The following is a 27,729-nucleotide window of genomic DNA, read 5'->3' as shown; positions in this document are numbered from 1 at the left end:
AAGACCCCAGTATTATCTTTGCTGCAAAGACTCCCTACCTCAGAGCTAATCTGGGCAGGAATGCTGACAAACTCAGGGTTGGATGCGAATGCTGTCAGGTTCTCCACAGCTTCGATCAAGGGTGCGGTGGCAATGCGACACTTATTGCGATTGTCTTCAGAGAAATCCCCATCCAGGGCCTGATAGAAGAAAACACAGAGACATGATCCCATTGAAATGCACAAACCACTCCTGGCCAAGGTAATCATCTCCTAGTGGAAGTATGTGGTTTAATGGGAATACTGAAAATGTTTGTTGAATTCATAAAAAATAATTGGAGAGATCAAGCCATTAAGCAGAGCGCCTCAGCAATTATAAGAAATAAAGTTTAATATGTGGTTCACAGGGCAGCTGACCTCAAAGTCCACCAACTTCCTGCTCATATGACTTTGCAGCTGAACCATTTTCTTCCCCACTTTTCACACCATAATCCTTGGGCTCTTCCCCATCCATTTTTACTTTAAGTTTATTCCCTCCCAAATTATAAAAATACTTTACATTGCATAGCACTTCCAATTTTTCTTTTACTTGGATATCCCTGCATGAATTATGGAGGTAAAGTGTCCACATCCACCATTCTGAAATGAGAAAAGTGGAATGAATCCAAAGGGAATGAATGGACGAGAACTACCCCCAGTAACATGGACAAATCTCACATAGTATTTCAGGGGCCAGAAACAAAAATGCACCTACTGTATGATTCCATGTGTGCCAAGTACAAAAAGAGGTGAAACTAATTTAGGGTGTTGGCAGTCAGGTCATCCTTCAGAGCAAAGAAGATGAAGGGGCACAAACGAGGCTTCTGGGGGCTGATCATGCCCTAGATCTTGATCTAGCTATAGTCACCTAGGTGTATTCAACTTAAGTTCATGGACCTCTATTTATATGATGTACATTTTTGTCTATCCATCTTATGCTTCAGTTTTTTTTTTTTTTAAATAGCAGGTGGCACTGAGTGATCAATCACTCTGTTGACTAATGGCCTAGATGAGAAGAATCCAGGAACACATCCTGTAATTCATGAAAGGCTGCTTAACAAAGGGTTAACCCTTGGACTTGTGGTTCCCCAACACCTGACCCCACCTTCCGAAGAAGACTGTTAGAACCTGCAGACTGTGTGGGGAGGGGACACACTACAACGACAGGGTCCCTTCCTCTCGGCAAAGGGTTACATTTGAGAAGGCAGTTATATCTGTAGAAGAATATAAATTTCCCCATTAAATGACCAATTAAACTTTTAATGCAACTGTTCTGAGCAATATATAAAAGCCAATTTAGACAATTAGTGAACAAAAAACCAGGGCGCCAGCATTATGAAACAAACCAGATCTGAGATGAGAGCGTTATTTTTCAGTTAAGCCAAGAGTAGGCTGGCACGTGTGCTCTAACGGCTATTTCTGAATAACAACTACATTCCAATCAAGCTGTGGCAGCTTAGTACAATAATTATACATCCCACCATGCTCATATTTTCAGAGGAATTCCCAGGAGCCTGGCTAATTTATCATCTTCACTAATACCATGCATGGCTTGCCTCTACTCATCTGTAGGCACTGACCTCTATTCTAACCTCACCAATTCTGCCATTTTTCCAGACCCAGTGGCAACCCTACGTGCTATTTCTTGCTCACACATGGCCTCCATTTTGACCGTCACTTTTGTGCTCAGTAAATGGGGAGTTGGCACCTGTCACCCACACGGCATCTTGTTAGTCTAATCTTATTGCACTATGAACATCATGGATTCCTTGAGGTGAGGCTTCAGAGCAACCTGAAATATGCTGGGAGGCAGGGTGGATACTACGCAGCAGGACCTGACATGAGTGGCCCCGACATGGGCACACCAGTAGCAGACGGATGGCAGAAATGGACTTCGGTGTCAAAGGAACTCAAATCCCAGTTGCACCAGTGGCCAATCACACTCCCTCCAGCAGGGATGATGAGGCTTCTAGCTCAATGGAAGATGACAAGCCTCCCTTTCATACCACTCCTTCCTCCTGTTCTTATCTCCTTACACTCTTTCTGTCCCCTTTTTCTACCTTATACAGCCCTCTTGGCCTATTAGGAAGGCAGGTGTCTGGTCAAGCCACCAACCTTTACTTGAACATTATCAAAATGAAAAGATGATTGGTCAAGGTACATCCCAAGGAATGGTTTTCTAATTGTGCAGTTTCATAGACTGTGCCAATAGATGAAGAAAGGATATATATATATTTTTTTGAGCCTGGGCACTAAAATCACATACCATGCAGCCCATTGCTATTTATGGGACAGGATCTTGAATGTGGAACACAACACCGAAGCTATTATCAACCACTTTTTTTTTTCATTTTCAAAAAGGAAAAGCTATTTCCACTAGAGGTGGCATCAGAGAGGATGGTTTACACAGATATTATGTCATTTCTGAATGCTGCTTCCACTCTGGGGATGGTGGAGCCACCCAGGTAAACTGAATATGCAAATCTGCTCATTGGTGAAATTTTAAGTAGATATGATAGTTTTCATATGGACTTTCCATGTCACAGAATATCTAGGACAGCAGCTGCAACAATGAAGGGGTAAATTCAGTTAGCCAAATGTCCAGGGCCCATGAGGACGAGGATCCTCTTCATCCCTGGCCAGCTCTTTTGGATGTTCTCTTAGCAAAATCCCACAGGAGTCTGGGAGAAACATTTTCTGCATGTGTACCAGAATCAAAGATTCATGGACTTTGGGAAGCTGGAAGGGACCTTAAGACCTTCAAGATTTGGGACCTTAATCACAAATCCCCAATATTAGAATATAAAACAACACCTAGAAAGTGGCAGGCTATCCAAGCTCACATTTCAAACCACAACCCAAAAGCCCTGGCTCCCTTCTCTTCTGACCTTAGACAAAGGCATTGAGAATAGGAGTAAGAAAAGCCCAAGAAGTTTTCCCTTTTCTTTTTCTTCCGGAGAAAAACAAAAAACCAACCTTCTTTACCAATCCAAACCTAAGGATGACCAAGAAGACATACTTATAGTCAAGTCAACTTCAATTAACAAGAGCTAGATCTGGTATCTTTGGTATACCGTGGGTATGCTTAATCCCAAAACTTGAGCTTCTTCTCTGCTGTTAGAGGCAAGGCCATGCTTCAACTCCTCACAAAAAGAAAAGCTGTTGTACAATTTCTACTTGGTACCCAAACCTGAATGAGCGCACATCTGAAATAGCACATTCCACACATGTGATTCGAGATTAGTAATGAGCTGACTGAAAAACAGAGAAGCAGGTGACCCTGTGTGGAGTGACCAGCGGAAAGACAGCAGTTGTGGGTAGGGGTCGTGTGCTTCTACCAGAGCTGGCATTTAGGGCAATCTGCCAGGGAGGAAGGTGAGGATATTTATTCCTGCTGAGCCAAGCTTCGGGATTTTGAAGACTGCTATCGGTAGAGGTTTAAGATTCTTTTTTTTTTTTTTTTTAAGGTTTTATTTGTTTATTCACAAGAGACACAGAGAGGCAGAGACATAGGCAGAGGGAGAAGCAGGCTACCTGTGGGGAGCCCAATGTGGAATTCAATCCCAGGATAACGACCTGAACCAAGGGCAGATACTCAAACACTGAGCCACCCAGGTGCCCCGAAGTTTAAGATTCTTGGGGGCACATATTTTAATGGTCCTGATAACCTACTGTGAAGGTCTGTTCCCTGGTCTTCAATGTTCCTCTGGCTGGGGTCCCTCCTTTTTTTGTGTGTCTATAAAGGTGTGGCAGCTGGGATTTAGGCAGCGTGGGCACATCCTCATGGTTAAAAGCAAAAAAAAAAAAAAAAAAAGGGACTAAGCAGCCTAAAACTTAGAGCAAAATGCAGCTATGAGGGCAGTAGTTTTAAACACTGAAAGAATTAAATATTCATTTGTTTTGTTCTAGGATAGGATTTTTAACCAATTCCTTGAAACAGGAAATCTATTCAGTATACAGTATGGTGAGCTACAGGGAAAGGACTATTACTGTCTTCCTATTAGTAAATTAAAAACAAGGCTCATTGTCCCTGGCAAACCCTGCCACCCAGTGAGAATTGAAAAACCAAGCACACTTCAACCAGTCGAGGGGCAATGGGTTCATTTCTGTTCCTTGTGCATAGCTGCTGTTTCCCAGGGAGCTCATAGAGACGACGCCTTCATCTTCCCCACCTAACAATCACCCGCACCCCTCCTCTGATGTTCCTGCACAGGCCTATCGTTCAGGCCATCACAAGAGCTCATTTGCCGCCGGGAATTGCAAAGAGGGTTTGACACCGTGAGGAGAATCTGAAAAGGAGAGGAGATCTTAGCAGAGATGCTTTATACAGAGATAGGTCAGGACTTAGAGCAGGAGGAGGCACAAAAGAAAGGTTCCCAGGAGTTTCTATAGAACAGTTTTTTTTTCCCCCTCCCTTGCTCCATCTAAATATAGTCTGTTTCCTAACGACCAGAAAATGGCCAAGTGTGACTGAAGTCGGTTAATTATACAGCAACTACCCGTGCGTGATGTCATTCCCTTCAACTGTTGTTGTCTTTCATCCTGGCCTCCCCCAGTTTGCACACAAGGAGTGCAAACACACCGAGGTGTTCGGTCCTAAGTTAGTCTGGATTTGGATAGCATGGCAGGGTGAGAGCAGGATCAAGAGTAGAAAGAGTGAGGGTTCTGGAAGCTGGGTTTGAATTTCTATGTGTCACTGACTGGCTGGGTCTCCTTGGGAAAGTTACTTAACCTGCCAGCACCTAGTATCCAGACTGTAAAACGAGGATGACAAGCACAGGGTGGTATTGTGAACTGGGATGAGTAATCTACACCAAACATTTGGAAACGAGCTTTGTACAAACCAAAGAGTTAAAAATGTAAGCTTTGTTAATTTTGAATAATATGAACGATGATGGTAATTAAGGTGAGCAGCCACCACGATCCCAGGGGCACCTGCTCACTGGCTTTAATTTATTTCCAACCTATCTTATTATGGTCTTCAAGTAGGCAGGCTTTACTCTATTAAGGCTCTTTGTTTAAACGGTAAGAAACTGCTGACAGGGCTAACCGTCCTGTGCTCTCACCTGCCAGCTCCTAACTGCTGCTGGGCTGCGTGCTCTCCCCTAGCTTCCGCCTCTGGACTGATTTCTCCACAGGACTCAAGTGCTTTAGCATCATGCAAGGAAAATGATGCGTGTCATATGCTATCTCCAGAGAGGACAGAGTAGCACTACACAAGGGCCTGCCCAGTAACAAAGCAGGTCGCCCCACCTCAATGTGTGTGACAATCCCTAAATACGTGTTAACCCTCCATTGGCCTTCCCCTCGCAGATCTCGGGTTTACACAGAGCTGGTAGCCTGCCTTCCGTGACACACTGCTTTGGAGGCTTGGAAGGGGGTTCTGGGTTCCTTGCCTGTGGCCTGCTCTCCCAGATGTGGCTGTTTCCTTTTGAGGTTAGCTGCCAGCGGCTGCCTGATCCCCACTTGGGGTAGACTGGGTTTGTGGCTTTATCACCCACCTATACCTACTCCAGGCCAGCTGCTACAATTCCTTCCTCACAGGGTACCTGCTACTTCACTTCCCTCCCCCAATCAGTCCACGGCCTGTAACACAAAGATGAACTTGGTATGAACATGGAATGCTCTGTTTTAAAAACCTGATGCTCTGTTTCAAACATTCAAGCAGCTATAAACAGAACAGAAATCACAGGGTAGATTAAATTGATTTTTTTCAAGTGATTTCCCCAAAGCTTCCCATTCCCTTCTCCCCTTCACCTTCTCTCTAGGTCCAGATATATCTAGCAACAATGGCAGACCCCCTACCAGCAACTCCCTGGAGCCAATGAGCTCAAAATCACTCCGCAGCAGCAGCTACGATAAACACAGGGTGTCTGCTATCCACAGTGCCAAGCAATGCCTCATAGCCAACCTCTTTCACATTTCTGCCCCCAAGCTTCTCAAGTACAGAATTTGGCAACCCTGCTCCCTCCAGTTTAAGAAGGTTAGTGGAGACCAACCAAGGCTGTTGGTTTTTCATGATAAATATCTCAATGATTTCTATCAGGTGTTAGGCTTCACGAGACACAAACCTGAGAAGAGCAAAACTGAAATCCTGCATACTTCCTTCCCCACTGTAACAGGTGACACAGGGATCACCTAAGACCTCTGTTCCGTGACTTACCTTGATGGTCTTCACTAGGTTGGCAGTGCTATTGGCAACTTCCTTGGCTGACTGGACAAAGTGTCTCTTGGCCACTGGGTTGGCGGTCTTGGACGAGGCAATGCGGCAGGCGTTGCACAGGGCCGAGGTGTGCTTGGCGACAATGGTGGCCGCTGACAGAACCTACAAAGCATGGAGCTGGGTTGCAGCACCCCATGGTCAGTGCAGAGGGCTGCAGGTCAGAGGAGTCCACCCTGGTCCCGAGCCCCGTGTTCCTCTTCAGCTCACATATCTAGGGCCCATGTGATTACAACATGCGTGTCTAGCTCTGCTGCCCCAAAACCATGCCAAGAGAGGCTAAGTAAGAGAGAATAAACAAAAGGAAAGGAGGTGCTGCTGGAGTGGGAGAGGGCTGGACTCCAGATAGTCTGAAAGGAGAGGGGATCAGCTCTGCTTCAGGATCCCTGGCCAGGAGGCACATGGTCCAGGGTCTGGGCCAGTGCTGCCTGACGGAAGTATAATGTGGACGACATATGAAATTTTAAATTTGCTAGTAGCCACATTGAAATAAGTAGAGAAACAAGAGAAATTAATTTCAATAACTTTTTATTTAAATTGATAGATCCAAAATACTCCATTTCACCAGGTAATCAATTTAAGAATACTGAGATCTCATTATCTTTTCTTATCATATCAAGTCTTCAAAATCCAGTGTGTATTTTACACTTACAGCCCATCACAGTTTGGACCAGCTACATTTCAAGGGCTTAATGGCCACGTGCAGCTCATGGCCACCACACTGGAGTCCAGGTCTAGATGAGGAAAATAAACACCAACGTGCATCAGTTCCTTCCTCACCCACAGGGGGACTGCAGGCCCTAGTAAGGGGTCTGGGTCCAGCATCTCCCAGGCCCCACCCTTAACCCCAACAAGTCTCTTGAACCCACCTGACCCACTTTACTGAGGCTGGTAACACCCCATTGTCTTTAACTGGACAGAGACGAGTGTCAGGTGCCCTGACATCTTCCACATCAGCTCTCAGGCTGGAAGGCAGGTCAGAGGGTCCCTCTAGTGCCTCCTTAACTTGGCTCCTCCTCCTGCCTAAAGAATGCTGGTCTTGGGGTTCACAGTGGACATGGCACTCACGGGCTGCCTCTGGTAATCCTACGGGCCAGTTCTTGTTCCTTTTAGCACAAGCTGCTTAAACAGGGCTCCCTGCTACTTGGATATGGAGCGTTGCACATACTGTTTAGTCTTAAAATGCCTCTGTGGGTCCTTTAGGCACTTTGGATTCTAACTAGACTTTGAGGCCTGGCTCAGTGCCACCATCTCTGTGACGTGCACCTTGATAGCTCCTCATATGTTCTCTGTGCATCCCTGGTGCTCTCATCACATCCTGGCAACCCCCATCTTCCAAGCTTTCTCCAACAGAGTTAGAGCTAGGGCCTACATGATCAGGTTACTTGTGTTGACCCTTACTGCTGAGCACAGAACAAGCCCTCCACCCATGTTCTCTGACCTGAATGAAATCATGAGACTCCCGATGAATCTCACAGTAATTACTCTACTCCTACTGCCTAGCAGCACCTCGTTTGAAAGCCCTGACACACTGCCACGCTTACCACATTTTGTAATATTCCCCCCTCAAGTTGTTATCCACAGCACTGCATTTAGCTGGCTTTGCAAGCTCTGAAAGAACAGTATTCCTTACTCATTTCTCACAGTCTCCCACAAACCACTTCCAGGAGCTTAAGGACTCACAGACCTCACACTCTCACCCCGTGGTTACCTGTGACGGGCTGCTGCCGGGGTCCACCAGGTTCTGGCATGCCATCTGGATAGCCTGGTTAGCCCTGGCGAACTGGATGGGGTCCACGAGGCCCTGGTGGCCTGCCTGGCTATTTGGATCGGAGATGCCCACCAGGTATGCAGCCTGGAAAGGGAGGAGGAAAGCACAGCTTAGACCCAGATGAGCCTGTAGGGGACGAGGGCCTGGCAATGCGCCTGCAGCATACTCAGGAGCTCCTTGGTGTAGGTTTGGTCAGGGTAATCTCATCAGTAAGGGTTTAAGGACAGACGAGCTGATGGCAGCAGAGTCTCCTGCAGGCTTCTGGGAACAAAGTCTCTCTGTTCTTAAGAAAGCCTCAAGCAGCTTTCTAATGGGGCCTGAATAAGGATGAAAGCAGCCCTGTGTGCTGCTGGCAGCCATCTTGGGACCATGAGGGTACCCAGGCTCAGTGTGAGGCTGACTCTCTGGCTGGCAGATGGCAGAGACAGAAAAATGTGAGTGGAGACCAACGGCATAGAGCTGCTGGGTCGGCCAACCCTGGAGCCTGCCATGCATGAAAGTTTCTCATCTCATAGCCAACAGCTTCCTTATTGTTGAGGCCAGTATATCCAATAGTAAGTAAGGAGAATGAGTATGATGGCTCTGGTGGGGGGGTGGGGGAGGTACTATGTGGTCTCGAAGAGGACAAGAGGCTGTAAGAGAAGGTCTTCTCTTTTAAGCCCTGTGGATGTGTTAGTCAAATCAGAGGGAAAGAACTAAACTGTTAACGGGAATTTTAACCTTAAGTCATTCCTGAGAGATTTGAGGGGCAGGATAAGAACAATTTCATCCCCCAAACTAGGGACGTTTCCCTTTGGTTCAGTAAAATCTCTCAGCCTCGGGGTAACTGTCAAATGGTAAATCCTTCAAGGTAAATGCCGACAATTTTTGAAGCTTCAGTCACATGACCCAAGAATTATTATTAGAGATGCAGAGGACAGTGGCACCAAAGCAAGGAACATGCCCGATTACGTCTCTGCAGGATGGTATCAAAATTTTTCTCCCTCTGATCCTAAAAAGAGCATGACGAAGATTTTTGCAATTTTAAAGCCTCAGAGAGAATGGGAATTATGTAATATTCATTTTTCTCCTCTGTAAAAGTGGTCTTAAAAGAAAAACCCAAATCTGGTCTCTGAACTCTTATGCTGGGCCCACAATATTCAGAATGTCACTGTCCTCATCAGGTTGTTCTGCTCCTGGGGGGTAACTGGCTGTTGCCTTGTCTAAATGCCCCAACCAGCACAGGAACCTCTGCTTTGCCATGGTTTCTATGATGGTGGCTGGGGAAGAAGCTTCAGTTGGAGCTCACACATGCCTCTCACAGGGGTGTGGTATTCCTGGTATCCTCACTCTAGCATAGGAGAGAGGCCTTAAGGCTGGAAGTCCTACACCTGGGGGCCATGGGGGCCCGGCCCTTACCTGGGCTGCAGCCTCTGTCAGCCCACAGAGGGCTTTGGACGCAATCCCCACACACTCCCCAAAGGCAGGGAGGTCCCCAGTCTTGGCGTTCTGCGAAATCCCTGCCATCGACTCGCCCAGAACCTGCAAAACAACCAAGCAGTGACACTATTAAACCCCAATTTCTTCCAGCCATGTTGGAAAAGGGGAAAAGGGAGCCATGCTTCCAACTTTAACATTAAAGGCCACTTAATATACGATATTTGCCATTATTTTTCTTTATTTGCATTAAGAGGAGATTTAAGAGAATTATAACATTTCTGCTCCAGAAAGAGAAATGCATAATGAAAGTATGAACCTTTCATTCAAAAGTTATCTCTATCTTGGGGCACCTGGGTGGCTCAGTCTGTTAAGTGTCCAACTCTTGACTTTGGTTCAGGTCATGATCTCAGGGTCATGAGACTGAGCCCTGCACTGGGCAGCTCCACGGTCAGTGTGGAGTCTGCTGAGGATTTTCTCCCTCTCTCTCTGCCTCATCTCTCTTAACTCCCACCACTGTCCTGCTTGCTCAATCTCTCTTTTTTTTTTTTTTTAAAGATTTATTCATGAGAGACCTAGAGAGAGAGAGAGAGAGAGAGAGAGAGGCAGAGATACAGGCAGAGAGAGAAGCAGGCTCCATGCAGGAGGCCCGATGTGGGACTCGATCCTGGGACTCCAGGATCATGCCCTGGGCCCAAAGGCAGGCACTAAACTGCTGAGCCACCCAGGGATCCCATGGCTCTCTCTTAAAAAAAAGGAAAAAGCATATCTTTATCTCAAAGAGGTACAGTTAATATACACAGATGAATAAAGTAAAACCTATACAGGGCATCCCACAGGTGAAATGGTCTCAAGTGAGACCTGTCAGATCTCAGAATGTAAAAATCAGACATGTACACTGAACTGCAGGTAGTCACACCTCAGAAAGCAGAAGACATACCTTAGCTGATGTTATTCATTTACTTGATAGTAAAATTTAAATATGTCTTTGTTAAACAGTGTGTGTGTATGTATAGATAGATAGATAGATAGCAACAGATAGGTGATCTGAACCCTAAACCTATTTCCTAAATTTTATAAGTATTCCCCTTATTTTGAAAATCATTGATGTCCTTTTTTTTTTCCCCAGAGGGCTTTAAAATAACAGCAGAAAGGGGGGGAATCCCTGGGTGGCTCAGCGGTTTGGCGCCTGCCTTTGGCCCAGGGCACGATCCTGGGGTCCTGGGATCGAGTGCCGCGTCGGGCACCTTGCATGGAGCCCACTTCTCCCTCTGCCTGTGTCTCTGCCTTTCTCTCTCTGTCTCTCTATGTCTATCATGAATAAATAAATAAATCTTTAAAAAAAATAACAGCAGAAAGGGATTTTTAATATTTAGAAATCAACCCAGAGAGGTCAAGCAGAAGGTCACATGGGCAGATGCAGGACACATGCCCCATAGCTGGTGCTCTGTCTTCTATGCCCCAAAAGGACAGGTCCTAGTCTACTTCCCAGCGTCACAGATGGTGGAATGGAAGATGTTGAACACAATCCTTTAGAGAGACTAGGGCATTGCCAATACCTAATTCTTTTTTAATAAGCCATTCTGGATAGAGAAAAAAATTCCCTGAAGTTGCTTAGATAATACAAAATAGTCCAGCATACATGAAAACTTGCAAAGTGGGGAAGTTAGAAGATATCTGTATGCACAGTATTGTCCTTCCTATTACCCTGTGTCCCTCTTTAAGAAGGAAGAGTTCCTTTGGATCTAAGTATGTAAGACACATACACCCTTCCCTTAAGGCAACCCAAAATTCCACAAAGGATCCTAGACAGAGCAAACTCTAGTCTTAGCCCAATGCAAAGCATACTCTGCCTGACATCATCAACACAGATGTGCCCCCAAAGCTAACATGAGAGTGATTTGCACAAACATGCACATGTGCTCCAAGTACAAACTTGGTATTGGCAATTGCTCAATATCCACTCGTCTCACTTGTATTTAATATTAATTCGGTTTTGAATCATTCTCAAAAACTTGGGTATTGCCATCATAGGTGTTTCTTGACTTTAAAAAAAAATCATTATTGCTCCATTAAGAAATCTTTTTAGTCTCACCACCCTCTATTGCTACCCACATCAAAGCAAATATGAAGAAATAAGATATTGTTGAGCAAGGTTAAGATTTGGCAGGACACACACCATTGCAATATTTACATCTTCTCATTCTTCCCACCTCCCAGAAGAACCCCCAATTTTTCAATTCCCTTGAGAATGATGCCATTAATAGATGGCAGAAAGAATACATGAGAGGGTCTTATAAAAGCCAACGCCACTGATGGGCTTTCCCTTGGAATTCAGTCCCAAGAGAAAGAAATCTATGACTTGATTTACAGTAAGACTCATCTATGACATGGTATAAGCACTGAATCTCAAGGTGTTATTTCTGGACGGCATGGCAGGGACCTGGGGATTTGTCAGACATGTCCAATCTCAGCCCCACTTTAGATCTACTGGATCAGAAACTCAGGGGTAAGGTCCAGCAGTCTGCATTTAACAAGACTTCTAAGTGATTCTGATGCACAGCCAAGTTTGAGAAACATCTGAGCAAAGGGCGCCAGAGTCAGGCTTTGTAATAGATGCAGCCACACAGACTGGCCATAGGCAGATGCACCTGGAGCAGGTCTAGATTTTTCCCCACAATGAGGAGCAACATTAATAGCATAGACAGGCTTACCTTGGAGTTTTCCATCACACTCTCAATGCAATCAAAGTAAGAGAGGTCACTGACAGGTTCATTAGGATTGTCCAACATCCCCTTGACAGTCTACAGAAGGAAAACACAACTTAAAGAGCAAGCAAGTGATATAGAACAAGAGATTCAATGTAAAATACTAACTATTCGCTTGCACTCTACATATAGCATCCTGGTCATGATCATTCATTTATCCACATCCTTGAGAGGAATTTAGAGGGTTTTATGTGTGACTTCAGATTTCCTCCTACCAACATTAACATTGATGGCAGGGAGGAGGATGTCTCAGGTTAGCTTCGACAGAGAATCTCCTGTTTACAAATGTGAAGGAGAAGCATGGTATCCACAAAAGGGAGAGATTTTTTTTTTTCCTTAAGAAAATCTAAAAGCTAATGCAAGACAATGGTCAACTAGCATGATTTCTCTGCTGGGTAACTCTGAGGAGTTTACCTTTCAAGGATATGTTAACTTATTTCTACGTGAAGAGACCCCTCAGTTTTCAATTCTGGAATCTTTTAATGCATGGGCATGAAAGAAGGTAACACCCCCAAACTGCCCACTGGGATGGTTCATTTGTTTTTAATTTAAAAAGTACAGAAAATATTTAGTCCTCTTTAGGAGTAGCAGGGTATGGGGCTTGCCCCATCATCTCTAGTCCACCAAAAATCTCTCTGGGTCATATGTTGTAACATCTCTAACAGTCATGTATGAGGGAATTTGCCAGGGGAGCCATCCAACCTTCTCCCCAGTGAGTGAGTGTGTCCACCAGGACCCAGCAGCTTTTGGGGCACAGTCAACAAAAAGACACAGTCATTTGAGTTACCAAGGATTGGGGGAGGTCATGGTAGAAACTGCTGAGTTAAGAAGTTAAGGATCTCAGGAAAGAAGGCAGCATAAAGGAGTTCATTTCACTGAAGAACCTCCTCCCACCCTTCCCACAATCAAAATGGTTTTAGTAACAGTCCTGAAAGAGTCATGATTTTGGCAACCAAGGGTACCATTGAAGGACAGAGTTTTTGTATCTGGGCCTATAGATTTGATTTAGACCAAAAGCCCACATATCATGTTTGTGAATGTGAACAGACCAGGACAGGATAGTAATTAGCCCAACGTAGGAAACAGCCTCCACTGTTTTCAGAATGCTTGAGTCCTGTGGTAACAAGCCTCTTGTTGCCTCCAGCTGTGCACACTGGCCGATCGCCACCAGCAGACAGGGCCTCAATCAAGCCCTTCAAAAGCTGCAATCAGACCCCCTCTGGCATGGTGGGTATTCCCGTGCTAATCATCCAGAAAACTAAAGGTAAGCCAGGCACAACCAATCCGTATCTACTGAGATATCTATTTGGCTATTTCAATACAACCTGTACTGGTTACGACTGCTTTGCATACAAGTGGGTACACTGATTTTCTGTTTACCGCATACATCCTGTGGGCACAGACGAATTTTCCATTATAAATAAACCTTAAGTATGAATGTAAATTGAAAAGCGTGCACACTGTGTTCTGGACCACTACAGGTCGCATAGTCACCTTGATTGTGTAGTTAAGTGTTATTCCTAGGTTTCCACTAATGTGCCCCCTACAGTGACTAAAATAAAACATATGGCAAAATCATTTTATTCAAAAAGAACATCTATCCTGGCTTCTCCCAACTGCCCCAACACAATGACTCCAAAACTTTTTAGGTAGAAATTGCTCATCTTCAGCCTACACCCAGGCCTCTTCCTATTTGAAATAGAGGCCTTTAACAAAATAACTCTCATCCTAGTGGTAAAAGGGGAAGCAGAGATGATAAGATAATTCCACCAAATCTTTAATATCTTTCCACTAGGATTAAAACTTTGGTTCCTAGTAGTTTTCCAGTAAGGATATAAGGCAAAAACAGAGGAGAAGAAACTGACCCTTTCTGGGAAGGACAGAGAGTCGTCAAACCCTCTTAAATCCCAGTGACCTTTCTAGGAACCTACCTCCAGCTCCCGCAGGGCATTATCACATTCTTTCTGGCCTGGAGCTTGCTGGGTGCACAGAGTAATGAGCTGATTGATACTCTCTGTCACAGCTCTGTAACAGAAACAGATAAAGGGTTTTTGTTTTGTTTTATTTTGTAAAGATCAACAGCAATTTCCCAAACAATGTTTTGTAAGATCACCAGAAATACAAGGAATTCACTATAAAGGCTGAGGTCCCCGTGAGAGCTCTTCGACAAGGCTCTGAACAACCAAAAATAAACCACAACCAGCAAAGATAGAATGAGTGTCCCCACTTTGCCTGTGATTACTCATTTGGTTTCCCTTTAAAGGGTACTAATGGTTCTTTTAGGAAAGTATGACTATCTTTTAATATATTCTTAGGAAAGAATTCACAACAAAGTTGCAAATAGCAAAGAGATCATATTAACACTGTTTTTAAATATCCTTCATTAGCAACCCATAAGGAATAAGATGATCTGAGGCTATTTTGGATAGCTTTTGTATAGCTTAGAATGTTTTATATATTTTAAAACACAGCAGGCATACATACAATAAACTGCTCATGATTTTAAAATCTCTTCTTTCCATGAAATTCTACATGATTCGCTAGTTCCTAGAAGCTATCCCCAAATTATCTTTAAAACAGCTCTTTTAACATTAATAGGAATTAGAGACTCATGATTTTATATATGTGTCTATTCTTCTTAGAACTTGAGAGGCAGCTCAGAGTTTTTTCTCTATTGGCAAGGATTCCACCTCTCCTAAGCAGCCTCTGCTTAACTCCTGCTTAGGTTAGACTACAGATCATTTAGAAAGTCATGGTCCATTCTGAGTTAATTCTTGTATAAGGTGTGAAATATGGGCCCAGGTTCTTTTTCTGTGGGTATGGGGTGGCTTATGTAAGTCCAATTATTCCAGCACCCTTCATTTAAAAGGCTATTCTTTCTACATTGCATTGCTTTTTTAACTTTGTTGACAATCCCTGGGCCATGTTTATGTGGGTCTACTTCTGGACTCTGTCACATTGACCTATGCGTCTAATCCTTTGCCAATACCACAGTTTTTTTTATATTCTTAAAATTGAATACTCTTGTGTTTTAGAAATGGAAAAAAACACAACAAAACAAACCAAGAGATAGGAGAGAATTTTCTAAGGGGATGCTACAAATAAGAAGCAAAAACCACACTTGAACCCATGACTCTCCGACTCCAAAGCCAGACCTGTAACCATTTTTCAGCATGGTCATAACTTGTCTATATTCCAGCAGGGCCCTAACCTCTATTCATAGATCCTAACCACTGCAGCTAACCTGCAACTTCAAATAAAACAAACAAAAACAAGATAGAGCACACTTGCTGTTAATCATTAGCGCTGCCTAATATAAAAGAGGCCTCATTTTATTAAATTGGCTTTGCAGCTTCCCACAGAATATCAAATTAGATGGAAAATGATGTTGCCAATGTACAAAGGCAATCAGCTTAATTATTTGATGAGGAGATACTGCTTTGAATTTTAAATTTAGCTAAGGAGGATGGGAAGAAGAAAAACATTCCTGAACTCAAGAAAGAATCCCAAAATAGTTTTTGTAAGATTCACTCTAGCAATTCATTTATTTGGAGCAAAGTGCTTAATTAAGGTGTCAGAGCAGCACTGGGTTCTCTGTGGTGGAAAGCAAAACAGTAACAACTGAGATAGCAGGACAATTCTGGGTATCTTGGAGGGTGTGGTCCCTGATATATTCTCTAGAGGGGTCCCTCAGAGAGTCCAGGGCCTTGTTCCATGTGATAGGCTTCAAGACACACCTCCGAGGGGGCAGGCTGGCATATGTGATGTTCATGTACGAAGGGAGCCAAATGCCCTCAACAGTGATGACACAACACATAAGGATATTTCCACGTATCACACCAGTGTTCCATTTAGCTTATTTCTTTCAATGTTTCCTGTGAATCTGCATTTTTTAAAATCTAGTTTTTACATAAGGATTTTTCCATTAAAAACTGTTTATAACTGGAGAATCCAGAGACTTTATAGCTGCTTATTGTCCTCATTTTTAAACTATTTTTTAGATGTGAAAAATTTTCAAATAAAAACTTGGAGTAAAAAACCCTCAAAAGACCAGCAGTCTGTGGTTAGACAATCCATAAAAGTGCCAGCACAGCACTGATGTCTGAATGAGTCACTTGGGTAATAGTGATCCATGACTAGGGAGCATGATTTAGGTATTATTTATCCTCATAACTCATTTTAGAGTCTGGATGAGATAGCCAATAATAAAATAAGTGGCCCAGAGGCAAGAGGTTACGTAGATTTGACAATGAAAAATAGTGTTTTTATGTTTCAAACTATAGCAGTTGGTTGTAATATCAAAGGATTAGAGGCGACCCAAATATGCAATGACAAAGGACTGATTAAATAAATACATAGCCTACAATGCTATTCTGGGTGCCCATTAAAAGTCATAATGCACAGTATATTCCTACCACAGAAGAATACTCATGATTCACAGTTAAGTAAAACAAAATTTACAAACATATATACTCAGGAAAAAAAAATGACAGAACAACATACCAAAATGTGAGATTTATAATATTTTTAAAGTAATTTTATTTTTAAATAGAAAAATTTAGGGCAGCCCGGGTGGCTCAGCGGTTTAGCGCCACCTTCAGCCCAGGGCCTAATCCTGGAGACCCGGGATCGAGTCCCTGCATGGAGCCTGCTTCTCCCTCTGCCTGTGTGTCTCTACCTCTCTCTCTCTCTCTCTGTCTCTCATGAATAAATAAATAAAATCTTAAAAAAAAATAAATAGAAAAATTTAGGTAAATCGAATAAAAATTATGATTTGGTCAACTTACATTGTCACAAAGACCCAAAGAGAGTATCCTCCTCTGTTCTATATGAATCTAAATAAGCCTGAACAGCAGTTTTAAAATATTTTTCCAGTTTAAGAAAAAAAATGATTAAAGCTACACAAGTTTTTTTTTTTTTTTTTAAATACAAAAAAGTTAAAAGTAATTCCCCCATCCAGAAGTAGTGTTTTCTTGTGTTTTGTTATCTATCTAGGCATATCCAGCCACTCTCGGTTGTTTTTTTTTTAAATCGGAATTTATAACCTTAGATCTTAAAAAAGGCTTTCTAACGTACAAATTGTTTAGCGTTCAAAGATTCTGACTGAATTGATTCAACTAGTTTGGGAGCTCTGGAGAGAAATTCTCAATAGATATGGAGATGGACGAGGGGTGAGAGAAGGTGGTCAACTAATTTGTGCTTTTGATGATCTGTTAAGTATAAATCATCTGTTAAGGAGCTTGGCGGGGAAAACATTGATATCAGACATTTCCCTTCCTCAAGGGAGAGCCTCCTTATGCAGGCAAAAAAAAAAAAACAGCACCCCAAATTCTACCCACTGGGTCCTACTCTGTACACGGTATGGGAATTAAAAAATAATATAGTTTGTCTCTCTAGGAAAGCAAGGTGATTACAATCTGGTTGGTTGGAGAGGCAGGATAATGAACAGATAAGGCACAAAGAAGGTAAGCCAAAGGAAGCAGTGAAGGCGGTAGGTTGTCAGACGGATCCCGAACTTCCAAGACGCTTGACAGATACATTCTGGGCTTGCTGGGAGCACAGACAGAGGGCACAGGTTCAGCATGGGAGAGCTCAATGTGGACCGCAACAATAGGAAAAGCCAGTGAGAGACTGATTTGGATAAAAGGAAGACAACATTCTAGAGGAGACCAACAGACAACCTAGTTTATATTTTTCTATTCTGTAGTGTGGAAGTGCTGCTTGCTGGGTCATTCTTTTTCACCATCTTAGGAGACAGGAGGAAATCTGCTTGGTAGGAACCTCAAAACAAAGGGCAGCCCAGGAAGAGGAATCACCTGCAAAGTTCTAGGGAACCCTCAGGAGACAAAGTAGCTCAAAAACTGTCTGGGTCCCAATGCTGGCAGCCATGGGCATGAAGACTTCTCAGCCAGGGAGGCCTTCTGGGCCAGCGTGACTATTGTGTGAGCAGTGATGCAGAGGAGGTGCTCAGGGGTAGGCCACTCCCTCCTTTTTGCAACTGCACCTTGGTTTTCTATTTCTTTGACTAAGTTTAGGGAGAATCAGGCCAGCCCCTGGCCAGGGAAAAAGCTGAGGAACAGCTGGCAGGGAGTCTCCAGCTCTACGTAACTCATCAGAAGAGAGCCAGAGCTCAACAATTACACAGGAAGAAGACAAACAAGCTGGGCACTCAATACGCTTCGTCCTCACTAAGTTCCAGAAAGCAAAGGACTGCACTCCTTAAATGTACCTGGGCTCTGATACAGAATGAACAGCAGAGGGAAAGGGGATACTCAGCTGCTTCAGAGCAGGAAGAACATGGCGACTGTCAAGAACAAAGGATTCAAATCTGCTGACATAGGAGACAATGATGGGCTACATTGGTCCAGGTCCCGACAATGGCATCCTGGGGCCTCTGGGGGCCATCCACAGGAAGCACAGGCAGGGCTTGGCTGTCTCAGGAATAGAGGGCAGTGGGACTGTAGATGAGAGTCAATGGCAGTCAGATCCCTGCCGCTCCAAGGGTGCTCAGGTGCAGGGCTGCCGCGGTGTCCAGATGAAATGAGGGGAGCATGCTGTGTGAATGTATGCGCTTCCCCTGCCCTAACGCCACCAGGGCCATCTCTGTCTCATCACAGTGTGGGCCTGCCCAGTACCCAGTGATGGGCCTAGCCCATTTCAGGCATGTGATAAAAATCTGCCAGATGAATGAATGAATGCATCCTAGCTGTGCAGAGAGCTTCACCTCTGAAGAACAGCTTGCCTGACTCACTGGACCTGTTTGGAGCTTCCACTGGGAAACCACCTCAAGGAGCAGAGCTTCCCAACATGGGCCAAGAAACCAAGGAGAATGTGCCAGCATCTTCTGGCAACAGTTCTGTCCTGAGACAAGCATTTCATGTGATAATTTTTAAGGACGTACTTGGCTGTGAAACCATCAGGCTGGAACTGCCAGTCAATTGCTGAAAGCCAGGACAGAGGCACAGGAAGTGTCACCTCAGTCTCCAGGCCCCTTCCTCAATGTCACCACCAGGGGGCCTTCAGACACTCACAGAGCTGTGCTACCAGCCATTTTCTGTCAGGGCTTGTGTTTCCTCCCTTACCTGGCTTTCGAAAGGCCAGTTTACACTTTCCCCTTCTTCCAGGATTTCAGAGAGTGAACAGTGAGTTCTAAGTTGGCAACTGTAATTTTGAAATGATGCACAAAATTGAAGATCATGAAAAACATCTGAGTTCAGATACCTGGAAACATCAATTGCCTTATCCAAAGGCTGTTTGTAGGAAAAAGAGGAATCGAGGAAGGGTTTTATATGAGAAACAGCTGCTCAACAGACAAGCCATCACCCCTCCTTCCTCAGCCCCCACCCCTCGGAGGGCACACACTGGCACAGTCACAAAGCATAAGATGGGGGATGGGAGATTTTTCCAATCTCCTAGTGGCTCTTGCTATTGTTCAAAGCTTAAGTATACACACCTAGGAATAGCTACAGAAACTCAAGTGTTTCCAAGGGACCTGCTCTAAAATGATCTAATTCCACCCCCTACCACTTGCAAATAAATACACACATACTTATATACATACATAAAATAGCACTCCAGGCAAGAGGGGACCACAGACCAGTTTTAACCATAAGCACAAAGATATCTTGTGTACTGAGAACTAACAAGAACTTAGAACTTAAAGATGATGTAGTACCCATACCCATTTCGCAGATGGGAAAGTTGAGACAGGTTGAGAAATCCAATCAATGTATCCCAAGTATGTCAAACATTATAGGCTGGACTAGAATTCAGGTCTCCTGACTCTGAACTTAACTCAAAAAGATAGCCATTGAGCACCAGGGAAGAGAAAGACAGGAAAAAAAAGCAAGCAAACAAGCAAAATCAAGTTAAAAAAAAAAAAAAAAACCCTGAAAAGTAGAATTCAAGTTATGCATTTTAAAAATCACTGATCATTTTGAAAAGGTTTCCAAATGCGCTATATATCCTTATTACCCACACTTCATCTCTGACTGCTGTTAGCTTTCCTATATATAGAGTGATGTCAAGTAGTGCTAAGAAAACATGCCTACAGCACCAGAGAAACATAAAACATCCTACGCCCTCTTGGTTCAGGAAAACGAATGTGGGATTGCTAATACAAAATCTTCCCAGGCTGTCATTGCAGTTTCTCCACATACCAGCATTCAATCACTACTTATTGAACTTAATTGCCTGAGTGGCCCTGGAGCAGACATTGTATTGTATTAACTGCCTCCTCAGGTGAAAACAACAGGAAAGAAGGACACTGGCACCACCCAAAGCTTGGATTCATGTTTTAATATATTTCCCAAAACAATTTATTCCCACCACTACCCCATTCATCCTAAACTGGAACCTTTCTACATGTGACAAATAGGATACATTTAATTCATCTAATTAACCTTGAGGCCAGGCACACAGTAAGCGCTCCAGAAATGTTGAATGGCTCGTTGGGTGTCATGAATTTTTTTTTTTAATACTTTTCTGGATTTTCTGATTTCTTTCAATGAGCACATATTACTTTCATCATCTGAAAGATACAACACTCCTTTAAAAACATCCATTTGAGCCATCCTGTTTATAAATCAATAGCGGCCTTAAGTCTAAGCAAGCTGAAAGGCTATAAGAGAAGACAGAAAACATATTTAGTGGGGGAAATCACATGAAGATGAGCCAGTTTAATCAAATGTCAGAGTTGCGACTCTGCCTCTGTCAACATAAAAACAGCACATCTTTGCTCAGCAAAAGCAGCAGGATGTCAGGCCTATTTCTCACACGCTGACATTATTTAACCACACATGAAAGCACGTTTTGTTCCACTCTTACCTTGCAGCAGCTGCCAGGAGATTTTTTGCATTGGGGGCTCCTGGATCTACAGATAGAGACTTGGCAGCTAACAACAGCTTGCTGGATGCCATAGAGATATTCTTGAGGTTTCCTATCACTTGGATCTGGTCTTCTTTCGTCTGGAAAGTCAAAAGGAGGCAGAGTAATTAGGGCAGCATTCAGAGAGCTAGGAGAAGCATCTTGAAATGGAAGCAAGTTATCTATAGAGACCGCATTAAAGCCCAATTCGTCTGCAGATGCCTAACTGGTAGAGACACCGCCCAGCATCTACCCTTCCCCAAACAGATATCCAGACCAAGATGCACACAACAGGACAGAAATCCATCCCCAAGTGGGTCAGCCAAGAGCTGTGCAGTCTCATAAGTGCAAGCATTAAACGTGGGGGAGGGAAGGAGAGCACAAGTGCCCCAGTGCACAGACCAGGCCAGGATTCCAGCATCTTGCCCAACAATGCTGGAGTTGTCAAGAAGCTCACACATCTCAGCCTGGCACAAATGACCGGCACTGTCTAGATATTCAGAGCTGATTGACGCCACGCACCGCCACCCCCACCCCCCCCGCGCCCCCCGCAAGAAGTTCCTGACTCAGGGAAAGACACATTTCTCACTTGGCTTACTTCCTGTCTGAGAAACAACCATGTGTAGATAACACAGCAAGACACACTGTGGGAGTCTCCTTTAGGGAGTTCACAGGAGCTAAGAAAAAACAGCTCTGCAAGCTGACACCAGACCAGTCATGTCCCCTTGTTCTGAATAATGGGTTTATCTGTTCATCTCAAGGAGGTAATTTTTAATCATTTGACACTTGGTATTAGACATGGTTCCCTCAAATGGGCCCAATGAACCTCAAAACCACGGGTTTTTTTTTTTGTTTTTTTTTTTTTTTACTATATTATACCACATATGAAGTAGAGGACACAGAGCTGCCCTCCCTCCAAAAAGCTTAAGGAAACCATGAATCCTGCTGGATGATCGTGGGAAAAGTTATCCCTCGTCTCTAAGAAGCATTTCACACATCTTTAGGAATGCCAGTCCTGTGAGGTCAGAGCTTTCTAAGCAGCAAAGGAAACACAACGGTGTGACCTGCTGACAGGTTTCCTATTTGTTTGCCCAGTTCCTATTTGTTTGGCCTTGAGGGCAGACGGTCTACCAGAATAGACAGGCAAGCGTCAACTCTAGTCAGCTATCACCACACTCACCTGAGCTTGGCCTGCCATCTCAATGCCAGCATCAAGGAATTCATCAAAATCGTCACTGAACTTTCCAGAGGCTGCGGCCAGCTCTCCGCTCTGGCCCCGGGTGGCATGGACCACTTCCCCAGCAGACTGGTTCAGATCAGCCGCTGCTTGGTTTAGTTCACTCTGGGCTTCCTGGAAAGGTTTCGTGCTGGGAGGTAACTGCAACGGAGAGAAAAGGCAAACCCCTTAAGACATTTTACTTCGAATCAGGGAAATGAAGGAAGGCTCTGTGGAGGGAAAAACTCCAGGGATGCACTGTTGAATCATCTTGATTCAAAGACTCTGGGTGGTCTGAGCCCACTTCTGTTAAGTCTGACCTTTAACATAGAGACATTGTTTCATTCACTTAAATTTACTCAACATCTATTCAGTGCTACACATGGTGGATTTAAAAATCCACCTGAGGGGGCTACGAGGCCCTCAGTAGCAGAGCCAGGATTCACACCTGGGCAGTCTGACTCCAGGATCCATGCTCTGAGCTACCACTCCATTTTGGATGGAAACTCTCAAAGGTTTAGCTTTCTAGAAATAAAAAGACAGGTGCCTTTAAATGTCAAATCCTATTCTTCCAAACTAAGAGCCATCAATTTTTAGTAACCTTTGCTAACATAGCTTTTGGGTGGATCAGAAGTGTCATTGGTGGGAGTTCCAGAGAGTGAAGCTAAGCTCTATTAGTCATATCATGTACTCTGCTTGCATACCTGGTATGTTCCTGGCACCAGGCAGAGAAGAAATGAGTCCGAGCCTGCCGCTGAAAGGGGCTCACAGAACATGGAACAAGCTCCAAGAGCAAGTAGATTCCTTAGGCTATTCACTCTAACGTCTTGGAAACACGTCCCTCCACCAGCTGACTGTCATCACCAGAGATGTCCTGGTATTAAGTCAGATGATTGCATACCCACCTTTCCTGTTTTCACTGGGATGACCAGAGAGCCAACAGCAACAAGGACTCAAAGAAAAAGTAAACACCTAGGAACTTTGCTGATGGCAAAGCAAAATAAGGAAAGGGAAACTGGGAGACAAAACAGTATTCCTGAAACAGGTTCGCTGTTCAGAGATCCCACAGAAGGGAGAAGATTCCCTCTCACACCTCAAGTGAGCTCAGTCCCCCAGATGCCCCTTCTCACTGCAAAACCTCTCACCGAGTCCACAAGCAGCTTCTTGCTGGACTCGCCAATGCTCTTCAAGGCCACGTCCACATCCTTCTGTCCAGGGAGACAATTCACGCAGTTATTCAAGGAGTGTGAGACGGCTTTGGCCACCTGAATACACAGAGGGAGAAAAGCTCAGTAAGAGAGCAGTTTCGGTGCAAACAGTGTTGCAGATGTGTGTGGAACCAGCAGTGACAGTATGCAGAGCTGGAAAGGATGGGGAAATTATCTGCCAGCATCCAGCTGACACCATTTAACATTAAATCACCTCATCAGGGCCTCTCACTGGGGATAACATTCTGTCTTGACAAAGGGTCAGGCACAGTGATACGGTACACCTTACATGCACCCCAGCATCGGGCTAAGCACAACTATGTGACTCAAACACAAAAGTCTCCAATATTACATCAGGTTCTACAACAAAGATAGCCACCACCAAGAGGAATAGAAAGGGCTCCCTTCTTGAGAGCCCTGTTGGGGACACAGAAATGGAAGGAGGCCCTGAGTTCCTCAGGTCAGAGTTAGGTATGATTCTCTCTGTGACACTCTGGTGCCATCACGTTCATACCATACCCCACCCAAGAGCAGGTGGCTTCCAGACCAACCTGGGAGTTGCCCACATGCTGCCTCTTTAGGACATGTGAGGGCTCACCATTTGCACTCTTCAGCGTCCTCAGGTAAAGGGTAAGATCTTTGGAAGTGGGCTGTGTCATTTCCTTTAACCTAAACCATGTTCCCAGCTTCTGGTCTAGAACTTTGCCTAGATGGTCTCTAGCCCGCTAGTTTCATTAGGCTGGCAAAGGCTCATTCAAAGAGGCAGTAGAGCAAGTATAAAACTTTGAGTGACCAGACTAAGTATATCTACCTCCCCTCCCAAACTAGGAAGAGGAATATACTTAAGCATATACGGATCCCAAACAAACTTGCTGTGTCCTGGCTCCCAAAGTTCCAAGGACAAATTTCAACAAAGCCTCCCCCACCCCCGCCCCACCCATGCTCTTTGTTGACTCAATTAAGCAGATCTATTATGGGGGGTACCAGGCAAGATTTACAGAAGTGGGTATTGTGTATGGCCAGCATCAGCATAGCACTTTGGGAGGTTTTGAAAATACCCACTGATTGAAAAATGTTCACATCAGAGAAAGAATGCCCAGGGGACAGCCTGTGAACACGACCACCTTACTGATGATCATAATTGCCAGTTCTGGGCCTCACCTGGGCTAGTCTCTGCTGACTCTCAGCATCCCCAGGTGCAATCAGGGCTTGCTTGGCTTCTTGGATGAGCATGGCGGAGCCTTCCATCACATCTCGAGCAGAATCTAACATGGCATGGGCAGCTGCAGGATCATTTGTGGATGCGGCCACTCCACGCGCAGCCTGGGCCAGTGTTTTCAGAGCTTGGGCTGTCTCTCTTGCGGCCACTCCTGGGGATAAAAGTCCACCACACTTTCTATTAGATTCCATCTAAAAGTCATACTGTACTTGAAAATAAGCCTCTAGAACACAGCTTCTTAGAAAGGAGACAACCTTCTGAGCCTGTGTGGTCCAGGTGGGGTCCAGATTACTTTACATAAAATCTGAATTGCTATGCTTCTCAAAGTAGCAGCCTATACCACTGGCTCTGGTCCACTCTAAGAGACAGGCTAAACAAGTTGCCTTGCTAAAAATGACTTTGCTCTGGCTCCCCTCATACAGTCTGCCCTGCAGGTCCGCAGACCTAAAACACCATGTGCAGGGGATCAAGTATACCGATGGATCATTCAGATGCACTTTTCTTCCCAACTGTTTTTATATTAGGGCAGGACTTATATACAATAATGTGAACAGTCCACATGTGCAGCTCAGTGAATTTCTACACATTTACAACCACGTAGCCACCATCCAGATGGAAGACAGAGGAGTTCCATCACCTGTGCCCATCCTCAGTCAAGAACCTCTCATACCAGAAGTAGCTTTTATCACCATTGACTAGTTTTACCAGTTCTCCAACGCCTTGATGATGGGACCTCAAGCATGTATTCTTCTGTGTCTTGTTTCTTTTGCTACCAGAATGCTAGGAGATTCACCCATGTTGTTATAGTCATTCTTTTTTCTTGCTATGTAGTATTTCATTATACAAATTCACTATTTGTTTATCCACTCTTCTGCTGATGGACATTTGGACTGTTTTGTATTTGGTGCTATTATGAATAAAGCTACCAAGAAAGTTCCAATACATACATCTAGGTGGACAGATGGAATCATTTCTCTTGGATATAAACCTAGGAACTGAACTGCTGTCATAGAGCAGGTTAGCTTTACTCTAAAAATTTTTCAGAATGGTTTTACTATTATACACTCCACCACAACGTATGAGCGTCCCAGTTCTACATCCTAGCCAAAACTAGCTATTGTCAGACTTCTTGTTTTAGCCATTCTGGTGGGTGTGCAATTATAGCTTACTGAGGTTTAACTCTTATATCCCTAAGGAATTATGACATTGAGCACTTTTTTATACACTTAGTGGCCATCTGGATAGCTTCCTTTGTGAAGTGCCCATTCATCCTTAAATTCACTTCTAAGGATGATGGGATTTGGTGATAAACCATGAACATAAACTAGTTCTCAAAAACTATAGCACCACCCCCCAAAGAATGAACACAATCTTCCCGACATGGCGCCCAGTGCTTGGCATACCCAAGGAGATGAAGGCTAGAAATGCCAGAGGGGGTAACAAGAGAATCTGAACACCCTGAGAAACACAGAGGAGCCCACCTTAAGGCGTATCTCACCAAACTGCTTCCTAGATGAGGTCCAGCACTGAGAGGTATCTTGTCCATGACACACTTTCAGAGGCAGTGTCAGAGCTAGGATCTGAAGATCCTTAACTTCTGGGTCAGACTCTCTGCACAGTGCTCTTTGGGGTAGAGAATTAAGACAGATTCTTTTTTTTTAATTTTATTTATTTATTCATGAGAGACACAGAAAGAGAGGCAGAGGGCCCAGGGATCATGACCCCAGCCAAAGGCAGACACTTAACCACTGAGCCACCCAGGTGCCCCACTATGAGGGATTTTTGTTAGAACATATACCATATGAAAATGACACATTAATTTCTCTCTCAGCTTTGAGGTGACTTGTCCAAAGGCTTCAGCTGGATGGTCTCTGGGTGCTAATGAGACCACCTTTCACCAGCTGTTGCTTCTGCTGTGTCAGCAGAGACACAGCAGGTGGTCCTCTCCCTACTGAGGACGAGGCACCATAATACAATTATGTGAAAGGCCCCCCCCATCCGTAAAACAAGACAACTCTGCAGTGCTGCAGACTTGCTAATCTGTAAATATTTAGTAAGTCACACAGCTGGGACATAACTCTATAATCTAATCAGGGCAAATTACAAAGCTGCCAATCTACCATTTATCACACGGCACTTCTGAATGGAACATGTGGGATGGAAGAATTTTAAACAAAGTGGTTTTTTTTTTTTTTCTTTTTTATGGCAAAGGGGAAGCTCAGGAGAGAAAACACAAAGATAAATAAAGTGAAGGTGAAGGAGAGAAACAAGCTGAGCAGAACAGTCAATTCCTTTTTATGTCTGAGCTTCTGGCGCAGAGTTGAAAGATGCCCTTGCTCAGAAAGGCACCAGATGTGGTTAAGACCTCATCTAGCTCTGGCTCTGCTGCTGATTAGCTGTGTGGCCTAGACTGCTGCCTTTTCCCTCGGGGCCTCCGGTTCCCACAGGCTTTAGGAGAGGCTGAGATCACTGCTCTGTTGAAAATTCTGGGTGTGATTTCTAGACATCTCTTGCCTTTCCATTTATTATACAGTCTCCTGAGGCCATTTCTATTTGAGCTGTATATGACTTTGAAAGAATAAAACATTTATCATACACAATTAGAAAATTCATGTTTATGCAAAAATCATTTACCTGAAAAACCTTTTATAGAGCCAGACAATTTTTTAAAAGGCAGAAACCAGAGGAACTGAATGCCAAAGCTTAGGCTGATTTATCCCATGTGTTTTCCGCTGAGGACTCACTAGGAAATCTCAAGGCACCTCAAGGATCCTCTTTGGAGGGATCAGGTTTCCAAAAAGAGGAAGCTACACCATCAAAGAATGAAACAAGATGACAAGAGGCCAGGGAGCCCAATGAACATCTATGGCTGTACACACAGCTCAGTTCAGAGCAACTTCTCAAAGGTAGTGATGATACTCATATGGGTCAGGTCTCCAGGCAAACACCAAATGAAAATGTTCCTAGAGTCCATGGTACATTACAAAGCCAGAAATACCAGTGGGAAATACAAAAGCAGATCACTGTGG

At 44.2% G+C, this 27,729-nt stretch overlaps 1 protein-coding gene across 9 annotated transcripts in view; it reads right to left on the bottom strand.

The window, feature by feature from the left end:
- The window catches only part of TLN2 (talin 2), a 426,878-nt gene that overhangs the window by 85,375 nt on the left and 313,774 nt on the right, over nucleotides 1-27,729 (bottom strand). For all 9 annotated transcript variants that reach the window (XM_025472602.3, XM_049104468.1, XM_049104470.1 and 6 more), the window contains 10 exons: nucleotides 24,643-24,851; nucleotides 23,419-23,538; nucleotides 22,238-22,435; nucleotides 21,019-21,158; nucleotides 14,124-14,217; nucleotides 12,139-12,228; nucleotides 9,407-9,529; nucleotides 7,949-8,092; nucleotides 6,181-6,342; nucleotides 39-179 (listed from right to left, as the gene is read on the bottom strand). In XM_025472602.3, coding sequence (XP_025328387.1) covers nucleotides 39-179; nucleotides 6,181-6,342; nucleotides 7,949-8,092; nucleotides 9,407-9,529; nucleotides 12,139-12,228; nucleotides 14,124-14,217; nucleotides 21,019-21,158; nucleotides 22,238-22,435; nucleotides 23,419-23,538; nucleotides 24,643-24,851 — 1,421 coding nt within the window. The remainder of the gene's footprint in view (nucleotides 1-38; nucleotides 180-6,180; nucleotides 6,343-7,948; nucleotides 8,093-9,406; nucleotides 9,530-12,138; nucleotides 12,229-14,123; nucleotides 14,218-21,018; nucleotides 21,159-22,237; nucleotides 22,436-23,418; nucleotides 23,539-24,642; nucleotides 24,852-27,729) is intronic.

The sequence above is a fragment of the Canis lupus genome, chromosome 30, assembly GCF_003254725.2.
Source record: "Canis lupus dingo isolate Sandy chromosome 30, ASM325472v2, whole genome shotgun sequence".
Lineage (NCBI taxonomy): Eukaryota > Metazoa > Chordata > Mammalia > Carnivora > Canidae > Canis > Canis lupus.
Note: the sequence above shows the minus strand (reverse complement) of the source record. Positions and strands in the feature narration are given on the sequence as shown.